The sequence below is a fragment of the Amphibalanus amphitrite genome, unplaced genomic scaffold, assembly GCF_019059575.1.
Source record: "Amphibalanus amphitrite isolate SeventyFive unplaced genomic scaffold, NRLGWU_Aamphi_draft 000784F_arrow, whole genome shotgun sequence".
Classification (NCBI taxonomy): Eukaryota; Metazoa; Arthropoda; class Thecostraca; order Balanomorpha; family Balanidae; genus Amphibalanus; species Amphibalanus amphitrite.
Window position 1 is genome coordinate 254,355 of NW_024882278.1, and position 11,155 is coordinate 265,509.

Sequence of the window (11,155 nt, forward strand, 5' to 3'; positions counted from 1 at the left end):
GAAGGGCGCCGCTCGTCATTGTTCGCCCGCGCTGGCGTGTCCGGACCTGGCTGAACGGAACATCGAGCGATGAGTGCCGTGGTGGGGGAATTGAAAATTAGGTATGTCGTAAATGGCGCAGTGGCTGTGTGATACAATGCCTGCTGCATAATGGCGCGATTTAACTGTTTGACGAATATGCAATGGAAGTGTATTACATGTTGAGACTCTGCAACGCAATAGGGTTGCATCATTCTGCTGGACCTCCTGCGTTGACTATTTATGTCAGTGATTATCATTGGGAGCTTTCTACTGTACCTGTTCAAACCGGTTTGGTAGTTGTCACGTGCTTCTGTGACGTGTGAATATAGGAACCACACACCTTTTTGTTTGAAACGCGCTCACAGTGGCAATTGCTCTCCCATCTCTTGGGCCTCGGGGGTAACACGCTCAAGCTTCCCTGACCCCTGACACCTCTGTGATGCAGCTAGGGCTGCCCATATAGCGGACCAAACGTACCCCTACCAATACCTACTCTCAGCCGCTGACCCTGGTTGCGTACAGGACGTTTCTTCCAGCACTATCACAATGTGGGAATCTCTCTGCGCGCGGCCTCTGACCTCCCTCCTCCCTCTGTTCTCAGGGAAGCGGAAGTCGGCAGTGGAGATGCTGCAGGAGACCAAGGCGTTCTACGTCAAGTCGGAGCGGGTGCTGGACTCGAAGCAGGAGATGAAGCACGCCGACCACCTTCAGGTCACAGCTGCTCCGCTGTGTCGCGCCCCCTGGCCACCGCGGCCCTACAGCGAACCACCGCCGGAGCCGGCGCCGCCCGCGCCGCCGCCGCCGCCGCCCCGGCCGGCCGCCCTGCCGCCCCGCCTCACCCCCGAGAAGCCGCCCTGGAAAACGCCCGAGAAGGGTGTGAGGGGCGCAGCAGACAAACCGCCGCCGCTGCCCGCCAGGTGGGTGTCCGGATGAACGGAACCTCGAGCTCTTGGGCTGCTCTGGCTGCTCTAGAGGTGCCATAGCTCTTCATAACTAGCTATGCTACAAATGCATGGGTCCTGGATGTCTTTGATGTACTAGTGCCGTATGGTTTTTAGGTGGCTCAGCCTTGCCAAACTACGCTTAGCAGGCATGTTTGTGGCACTTTGTATTTGCCTTTTCATTGACCGGGTTTGCATCGTCATGGCCAGTTGCCACAGGTTAGCCAGTCATGCGTTGATTGAACTGAGTTGCGTCAGGATAAACTGCGGAAGTGGATTGTGGGCCTGATGAATGGCTGTGCTGTGGTCCATGACCCCGCGCTAACCTTCCTGTGACATTACTGTGACGTTCCTGTGACCTGTGACCTGTCGGTAACGAGGTACCGGTCGGCGCGATTTGTGACTCGAGTAAAACCGTTACATCCTGTGACTCCGAAGCGAACCCGTTTATAATTCGTCTGTAGCTGTCAGATGGCTTCAGCTTTGGGCTTTATTGGCTGTCTGCCTTCTTAGTTCTTGCCCACGCACTTAACGTCGTTTTGCCCAAGCGACGTGCGACCAAGCGACAGCTATCCCAGACGTCTGCTAAACTGTCGATCTCTCTCGCTGTCTCGCTCAACCGCCTAACCCCTCGTCTCTGCTGCTAGCCTCCCCCTCTGACAGTCTGTCACTCCCTCCCCAGATCTCCCGGCTGCGCCGGCCCTGGCCGCGCGTGTCGCCTGCTGCGCGGCGAGCCGACCGTTCCGGAGCGGCGCCGATCGGGCGACTCGGTCCAGGCTCGTCTCCGTCAGCTGCTCAGTCCGGCGGCGCGCCCTCCCTCCGACAGCGGCCGGCACAAGTCACTGCCGGACATCAGTGCCGACAGTTCCTCCGCCTCAGCGGACAGTGGAGGAGCGTCAGAGACGGGTAGACAGAGTCGCTCGGATGCGCGCAGTCGCGGCCGGGCCACCTCCGACTACGTGAGCCGCTCCCCGGGATCGGCGCTGACCCCTAGTGACGGCAGACGCGACCGACGCGACGCTTACACGGACGACGGACGGGCGAGGGCCGACACGGAGGCCTGGCCCCACCGGCCCGTCACCCGCTCAAAGTCGGACGTTAGCCATCGGTACGGGCGCGGCGCGGCCGGCGGCGGCGCTCTCGGCCTGTGGACTGCCGAGCCGCCGCCGCCGCTGCCGGCTCGCGGCGCGCGTAGGTGCTCCACTGAACTGGGCCGCTTCTTCGACCAGCTGGGTATGGACGGCGAGCGGTTCGGTCACCTGGCCAGGGTACCCTCCGACCACTGGTCACCCCTGGAGACGCCCAGCTTCTGGGACGGCCTCTCGGAGTCGTCTCGGTCGCGCGGCCGGCGTACCAGTGTGGCCAGCGAGGCGTCCTCGGCGGCGGCGGCGGCGCGGCGGCGCGACGGTGGCGGCCTGCGCCTCCTGCCGCCCGCTGTCGCTGAGCCCTCCATCGTGGAGAAGAACGCGCGCATCGTCAAATGGCTGTTCCAGTGCCGGCGCGCGCGCGACGAGTGGACGCTGGGCGTCACATGAGGCCGGCCCCCGGCGCCGGCCCAGATACCGGCGCCGCCCGGATGGGAGGTGAGAGAATGGGTCAGCGAGAGAGTCGGAGTTAGAGAGGTGGGGACCTAGAGTTCAGCAGTTGATTTCTAGCTTATATTTGTGGAAAATGAACACCATATAACATAGTGACGTACTAATAGGTAAGGCTTTTTGGATACATAAACTAAAACGGGTTTTCAATTTATTTGGATCGGAACAGTGGTAAAGATCATTGCATCATGCGTCGAAGTCCAATTCCATGATCCAGTGTGTGGGACAACCTTTGGTTGTGCTGATGCTGATCGCAAGTCTCTTTTCAGGGCTCCTGAGTAAAGCACCGTGCACGCCCCTGATATTTGCGCCTGGTCGCTGGTACGGCACGCTGTCGGTGTTCGGCTCTGCTCTGCTAATTTACTGGTGGTCGGACACGCCGGCCCGGCCACCTGTCGGTGGAACCGGTAACTACTGCTGACTAGCCTAGCCGCGGGGCGGCGCTAACTGCCATAGCGACGGTAGCGGTAAACGTGATCAAAGATCTGCTTAATGACGGGCATAACACTGTCGTCTTTGCGCTTGTTTTGTGCACACCGGCCTTCGCTCGGACACCATATTTAAGTTTTTAACGCTGGATGACCAAATACAGATCTTTCAAACGGTGGAGGCCGCGTAGCATTGCGGCGAGTCATGTGTTTTGTGTTTGTTTACATGCGCGTGGATGCGTGTGCGGGGCACTGCCGTGTGTGGGGAGCCATTCCGTTGTGATTTGTGTGGTGTTAAGGCTGTATAATGTATGTGCGGCGCGGTGCTACCCGCAGACTGTGGCTATGGCCCTATCGTGGGGCGATGAGCGGCTCTGGAAGACATCGGCGGTCTTTCGTCTCCTTTCTTGTCTGTGTGGTTATCCTAACCTGAGTCAATCCTGGCTTTGCTGACGGTGCTACTGCTAGACAGGTGAACTGGCTCCTATATCTGGCTTTGGTCTACTACCACAATAAGCTGCTGCTGGCTTTCCTGCATTACCAGTGCAGTTACACATGTATGGTCATATCACTCACCATTTATCTCGATACACTTGTATCCAACGCATCAGCTGGCTTTCTTCTATTTATCCCATCTTCTGGTGGCATATACGCCCTTGCTCCCGAGTCCGAGCAACCAGTTCTCTGACGGCTCCTCGCCAGCTCCAAGCTACCAAGCTCCAAGTCTCTGCGTTTTGTCCTTCGATACTTGTACTGCCTCTCACTAGTGTACGGACTGAGCCGGGCACCGCGCCGCGTCTGTCACCGCCGCGTCGTTTTTTGTTATTTTTGTACCGTGAAGCCGAGCCGACCTGTGTCGTTCAGTGTGCGCGACGACGTACTGTGGGATTGGTTCGTTTTTACCGGTGTTTGAGCTTTCTACGTGTATCGGCGGGCGGGGTCCGCAGAACGGCGGACTGGAATGTCTCGTGAAATGTCGTGAGGAGGACCTCTGTGAGAAGCAGCGTCCGTACGGCCGGGCGGGCGCCGGTCAGCGTCGCAATATTGAAAATACACGGATGTAATCTGAGCGATTGTGTGGCTGAGGGGAAGAGGTGCTGTCAATCGCTTTAGAGACTTCCCTGACGAACACATTTGGATAGATCCACCACTGAATATCCTGGATGAATTTGACGTGTCTGGGGGGCGACGTCCGCCCGGAGTCCACTAACCTGTCACGGCTTACGCACCCGGACATGGAGTGACTGCGTCTGCTCCCGTCAACTGCAATGCATCTCCATCAGGAGTCTCCGAGTCTCGAATATCGAGCGCTGTAGCGACTCGAACCCGGGCTCTCACTACCGGGAGCCAAGCGCTCTACCATCCGAGCTACAGAACAGGCAGAACTGTACAGATCTCGAAAAAGGGAGGGTGACCGACGGAAAAGCTAGAGCAAGCACAACCTCGGCTACAGCTGGTCCTTTTTCAATGACAGCTGCTAAGACAGCGCGTGATACTGAAGGTTGGGGAAGACTGAATAGATTTAGGCCCGAGTCACCGGTACGTGCATTGTGCAACCCAGCCAGTGCTGTCACATACAGCACACGCTGGTGGCAGCTCATGTCACTTAGTAAACACACTGGTGACGAATAATTTATCCTTTATTAGTTATAACATTCAAATAACGCTCCACGGCGGTGACATAGATATATACTCGCCAATTTTTGCCAGCTACACTAGGTATCCCCCGGCTCGCTCCTCCCTCTGTCTCCCTCCCTCCCCGCAGCTCTATAACACCGCTCGCTCTGGACTACTGTGCAGCTCTCAGTCACAGCTCTGAAGCTCACTCAGAATACTGTCGCCCTCACGGCTACGTCGCACACAGGCGCGGAATAATTTAACAAGCGGCACACCAACACTGAACGCGACTGGACATCTCTAACCGGGCCCCCGTGGGCTCCCGACCCCGGGCTACCGCTCGGCGAGGGCGCGCGCATCTATATAGCTTCTCTCTGGGGATAGTATCGCTCTCATCCGCTGCCTAGATATCACAGAAACCGAGCTCGCACTCTCTCGGAGTCGCGCGCGCGGGGTAAGTACATACATCAACTGCGACTAAATACCGACATGTGGCGGACGAGGCCGGCGCTTAACGGGCGCCCGTCGGTGTAAACAATCACAAAACGCACAGCGGATTGGAGTGCACGGGTTAGACGCCAAAACAACGCAGCACAAGTCACTGAGAATCACACACAATCGGGAGGTAAAACAGGCGACACGTCACGTTCAAAGAAAGAGAGGAAAGAGATTCAGACGGGTTGTCGAAATATTGACGAAAGCAATTCAGCACACATGACAGTTTGTCAGTGAAATCAGTGATCAACCGCCGTCAAATTTTAAAACACAAGTCGGAGTGATCGCTCTCGTATCTCGGCGTTCACAGGCAGTGCCAAAGCCACGACAGAACCTCAGTGCAAGAGTTAGTGGCTAGGCGACCGGCGCAGGTGACGGACATACCGCAAGTGCTCCCAATATTTACCCCACAAATACACCGGACCAGGGACAGACGCCCCAGATCTTCCACCAGAGTGCAAACATAGAACAGATTTGGGACAAACGACTAGTCTTCTGGTGCAGAGCTCTGCCCCCGCTCAGCATAAGCAGAACTCTGCATAACACATTCGGCAGCCTCTACCAGCGCTCTATCAGTCAACAACATATAATAAATAAATAAAGTGAGACAAAGCCGCGGGACGTATCACGCAAACACACGGTGTAACACAGCATCAACAAAAGACATCTCCCGCGTTGTGACAAAACTAACTATCAAGCGATAAGCTCCACGCGACCACCGAGTCTGGCGAGACTCACAGGGAAGCGACGCCGAGCGCCGGCTTTTGGGTTAAAGCAATCTGCCAGCTTGTACCCAAAGCGAGTGAGCCGGGGTGGCGCCATTCGCCCCATGCGGTTCGCCCTCAGTCCTACCTTAGAGCATCCGGCCGAGAGGCAGGGTGTGGTGTTCAACCCTCCAGGGATACAGAACGGGTGCCGGGCTACCCCAAACTCAACGCAACTAGCCTCCACGCTCCAGCTAACCAGAAATGCCTCCCAGAGCCTCAGCGTCAGGGTATTCACCTGTGCACGACCGAGGCGACGCATATCGGTGGAGGCGAACTGCAGCCGCGGCCGACGCCGCCAGGTGTCTCTCACGTCGTCTCCTCCAGCTGCTCAGAGAAGTAGCACGGTGAGCTGAGGTAGTGTTTCAGCGGCTCCGGCAGCGGCAGCTGGTCGATGTGGTCGCGCGGGATCTGCTTCAGAATCACAAACCTGAAAAACGTGAAAACAAAATGTCAGTGTCCCTGGGAGAGTGACAGTTTTGGGCGCATACATAAGCTGATGCGGTTTACATACCGTATTCCGTGATGCATCCCAAAAACTGATGCAGTCCTTCCCATGACAACATGTCTACATCAGCAAGATCACTTAACACACATCACACCCACATCCATACGCTCTGTACCTTCACGCACCGGCCACCCCACACCTGTAACAACGCCTGTAACGGCCTACCTTCATCCATATCCACACATCCGCTCAGACCCTTCTTGCCCTAACCCAACCGCCTCCACCTAACTAGCTTCCTCCCACCCCAGTTACCCCTGTACCAACCTGCACAGGTGTTTCAGACTCTGGATGTGTTTGAAGCGTGACACGGGATGGAGCAGCTGTACCCTCATCGGCCCGTGCGCCGGCCGACGGTGCAGGAAAAACAGGTACCGGCCGCTCCGCGAGTACTCCACGGCGTTCTCGATGAAATCCACAATGGTGTTACTGCGGAACTTGTGCATACCGCCGAAACTGAAGTTTCCTATGGAACGGCGAGAGGGGGGATGATGCCAGTGAACAGTGATGGATGTACGGTGGAAACCCTCACGATCGTGAAGGGGACGTTAGAAGAAAGTATCGCACACGTTCTGAACGAACGCAGTAGTAGGCTTTAGTGGTAATATCGCACCAACCAAGTAAACCGGTTAAGGAGCTGATAAGCCTATCGTCAACTTTCAGGTTCGAAAACACATGAAACAGTCAACACAGACCAGAAATGAGTATCAACCCCTTCCAGATACTTGGCGAAAAGCAGTTAGTGAAAACATACGTTCTCCAGTGCCTCCACCCTTGTCCCACATCTGTCGTCCCGCCCCGAACCATCTCTCAGGTCCTAGATTATCACCATCTCACCGTTGTTGTGTTCGATGCGCGCGTGTCGGATGAGGCCGCGCAGTTTGAACGTCAGTGAGAAGATGTAGCGGTCGTCGCTGCTGTCGCGGACGATGAACGACCCGTCCGGCTCGTTCTTCAGGATGGCCTCGGCAGAGGAGCAGCTGATCGGGCCCCAGTACCAGCCGCACTGCGGATAGAGAGAGAGGGGTCAGTGGGTTAGACGGGTAATCAGGATTCAGCAACGGAGTTGCACAAGCCTTTATAAACTGTTCAAGGAATTGGTAATGTGACATGGTTGGTAACAAGTGATAACAGACGCTGGAAGAGTCTTTTCGACTGTTTTTTTTTCTTGTGCTCACTTATAAAATTGTCATCAGTCCAAAAGTGCAGCGGTAGCAAAACCCCAGCAGTGGTATACCAAATGTCGATTTACACTCACGTCTTTGACTTTTTCGATGATGGTGGCGAAGTCGGCCGGGCCGGCGGAGGCGCGGCGCGCCGGTGACGGTCCCCAGCCCTCGGTGATCCCCAGCATCTCCAGGTCCTCGATGCCGCTACCGTCCAGGTAGTTCTCGTCATCATGGTCGTCATGTTCTTCCTCAGCCTCGGCCGGCGGCGGCCGCTCCGGCAGCGGCGGCGGCGGCGTCTCGGACGGGGCCGGCGGACGCTCAGTCGCGGCAGTCGTGGCGTTCGGGCGGCGGTCGCGGCGAGGTGTCAGAAGCTGTCGCAGGTCCTGACGGACTCGGGCCAGACTCTGCAGCACACGGCGCGGGGAGAGAGGCGCACAGCGCAGCCCTCTTCCCGTCCCCAGTAGCGGCAGTGACGGCCGCCGGCCCACCCCGCCGGACGGCGGTGGCGGCGGCGGCGACACGGGCGGGGGCGGGGGCGGCGGGGAGTCTGCCTCCGGCCGAGCCGCCGCCCCTGTCGCCGCCGGCAGCTCACACACCGACCGACGCACCTCCTCTAGGGTCATGTGGAGCGGTTCGTCGGGTGCGGAGTGGCGCAGACTGAACAGCGCTGGCTCCGTGTCCAGGTCAGCGTCTCCCAGTTTGCTGATGAGACACCGCGCGCTCTGCGTTCCCCCTGAGCTCGTTCCACTACCAGCCGAGTGCAGGCTCAGCGACCGTCCGTGGCCGGGTCGGCAGGGCGGCGGAGGCGGCGGCGGGGTCTGGTGTCTCAGCTCGGCGGCAGCAGAGCTCACCAGCTGCTCGGCCAGACTGTCGGCAAAGTCTGCGATCGGCGAGTGGACGCTGAGAGGCCGCGGACGCGTCAGCTGCAGTGTGCTGGGTCGCTGCGGTGGCCGGCTCGGGCCCCGCTCAGCCATCCCCCAGCTCTGGGGACACAGCGGAGAACGGTCAGCGTCAGGAGAACACCGGCAGTCAACTGACGGCGACTGACTCAGGGCGGCATATCAGCGGCTCTCAACAGAGCGGGATTAGATAAAGCCCACGAGTGGGGTTCATAACAATAGGCATATCAAGACAATACGTGCACGGAGAGGCAATGATCTGCACAGTACAGTAACTATCAGTGCAGCAAGCGGTCATCTTTTGATACCACTCGGCATTAAAACACTTTACGATACCAAAGGAACACGCGTATTGCTCAGGATCAGATAATATCACGCAACATGTCCTACTGTCGTCTGAGTTTCTATAAACAACACGATGACCTTCGAGGATAGCCATCTGCAATACTGACTCGGCTGTTTCGAAGTGGGTCCAGAGCCCGCTAGGGTTACCCCTTTTAAATGCTGTCCGCTTCTGGCAAACACAGGTTTGTCTTAAATAAGGTGGTAGTTACACCAGTTGCTAGCTGCTGGTTTTCTATTTCAATTCAACGTCAAACCTTGACAAACTCAATTACTGGTCGATAGCAAGGTGCAGAGACCACGGCTAGACTAAGCCACGCTCAGTAGGTGCCAAGATTAAAGTCCTCACGGCCAGCCCCAGCGACCACTTGATCTCTGAGCAGTGAGACAGACGCTCGATTGATTTTCAACCATATGTTTCCCAGTCGAAGTAACGGCAATGGCTCAACGATTGGTAGAAATCCGAAAAAATCGACAAAGTCAACACGTAAAAACAACCTACACTCCGTGCGACTGGCCGAACAACGGCGCAGCTTGTGAATACGAAAAGTAAACATGATATAAAAGCAACCATATACAAAATGATTCGTGCTACCTATGAGGCAAGCAATTACTTTTAGAGCATACCTTGCATTTAAAATATAGTTTCTGAATATAGACTGTGGATGAGGGATGCTAAGCCTATTGAAAGTAGAATTAACGAATGTCATTTACATTATTTTGTAGCCAAGAGTAAGACAATCTAACGAAATGTTGCAATGAAATAAAGAAAGCTTGAGCCATCACCGAACTTACATAGGCACAACGCAATTGCTTCCTCTCTTGGGAGTCCCAACACTCAGCTCTGCGCTGGACGAAATGAGTAAAATTACCAAATATAAATCACAGCTAAAAGACCCATAAGCTGCTATGGTTTCCTTGAAGCCTGTCGCCGTCCCTCACCCGCCAGTAGAGCAGGTCCCAATGCGTGAAGGGACCCCACACTGTCAGTCAAACACTAGGAGGAAGCCTCTCAAATCGCACGGCACCACCGCCGCGGCGAATCGAAACTGGCATCACCTCAATCACTGCGTGAAATTACCCTGCGGAAACGGGACCGGAGCTCCACCTAGCGGTGATAGGACGCGCGTCACCGCTTAGAATGGCTGACTATGTGAGCGGATCCATCGAGGAAGTATCCCTAGACGTGGTGATTTACCGATACTGACTTTTCATTGCCCGTTCCAGTTCAATCGCGGAACACCGGTGCACCAAACCATTGCGAATTTCCGGCTCCTCGCCCGACTTGACCGTCACAAGTTTGGCTGGGAAGACTAATTGGAAACAATTTTCCTGGTCATCCAACTTTGCCGGAGTTTAATCAGGGTCGGTGTCAGCCGGGATGCCTTGCAATAAAGTTTATATTTAGGGAGGCCACGCTGTTTAATGGCACATGACCCAGACGTTTGGCCTATAAGGTTCGGTCAATGTTTACAAACCCTATCAGCTGGGCCTGGGCATCTAGGAAAAACAGTCACATATTGCACGGCAATTCAGTGAAGGTGACACGTGGGTGTCAACGTCATTTAGCGCCACGGCAAAGATAGATGTGGGTATTAAAGTTGGCCAGGATAATCCTTTGTCATAGCCCGAGTGTCTATTATACGAATTTCATTCAACAGATTGACTGCCAATGTAAAACTGAGGCTTTTAGCTAACACAATTAGTTAAAAAAAAACAGCCAATAACCAAAAACTAGATGACGATTCAGTCACATCCTTTTCCATCAACTGAGAAATTGATTATTCAACATCAACATCAACATCAACTGAGAAATTATTGTATGACCTCTCTTGCTCGTGACAAGATACTAGTCCAGGTTATCAGCTGTTCCAGAGAGAGCTACTACCGACCAAACACCGGAGGGGTGGTCTCCAGAGTATCCAGACTCCCCCTCCTCCGACCACCACCAATCAGGGGTCACCTGGGAACCTTCTCCATCCATATGAGGGAGCATATAACCCTCTCATAGACTCACCGTACCCAAGAAACACTCTTACCATACCATACAGGGAACACTCTCTGACGAAACTAGGCACACTCTCTGACCATAACAGGGACTCCTAATTCTGACCATACACAGGGAATCCTCTCTGACTATACCCAAGGAACCCCCTCTTACCATACCAGGCAGGAAACCAACTCTGGTGATACCCAGAGAACCTTCTTTGACCATACCCAACCCTCTTTGACAATACCAGGGAAACCTGTCTGACAATATTACAACACTCTCTAAACATAACAGGGAATCATTTCTGACCATACTAGGGAACCCTCTCTGGCCATACCTACTAAAGGAACTCTCTAATACTATACCAGGAAAGTGGAAACCCTCTCTGG

General features: G+C 55.3%; 2 protein-coding genes across 2 annotated transcripts in view; one reads left to right on the plus strand and one right to left on the minus strand.

Moving 5' to 3' along the window:
- LOC122366095 (protein FAM110A-like) overlaps positions 1 to 4,054 on the plus strand; it is a 30,975-nt gene extending 26,921 nt beyond the window's left edge. Inside the window, exons 3-5 of the mRNA XM_043337922.1 lie at positions 623 to 938; positions 1,645 to 2,545; positions 2,827 to 4,054. Coding sequence (XP_043193857.1) covers positions 623 to 938; positions 1,645 to 2,497 — 1,169 coding nt within the window. The 3' untranslated portion in view covers positions 2,498 to 2,545; positions 2,827 to 4,054. The remainder of the gene's footprint in view (positions 1 to 622; positions 939 to 1,644; positions 2,546 to 2,826) is intronic.
- Positions 4,055 to 5,422: 1,368 nt separating this feature from the next.
- LOC122366096 (suppressor of cytokine signaling 7-like) lies at positions 5,423 to 9,612 on the minus strand. Its single transcript, XM_043337923.1, has 5 exons — positions 9,572 to 9,612; positions 7,625 to 8,518; positions 7,204 to 7,372; positions 6,634 to 6,832; positions 5,423 to 6,291 (listed from the first exon to the last, which is right to left on the minus strand). The coding sequence occupies exons 2-5, from the start codon at positions 8,507 to 8,509 to the stop codon at positions 6,171 to 6,173; spliced, it is 1,374 nt and encodes a 457-aa protein (XP_043193858.1). The 5' UTR covers positions 8,510 to 8,518; positions 9,572 to 9,612; the 3' UTR covers positions 5,423 to 6,170.
- Positions 9,613 to 11,155: the final 1,543 nt, after the last annotated feature.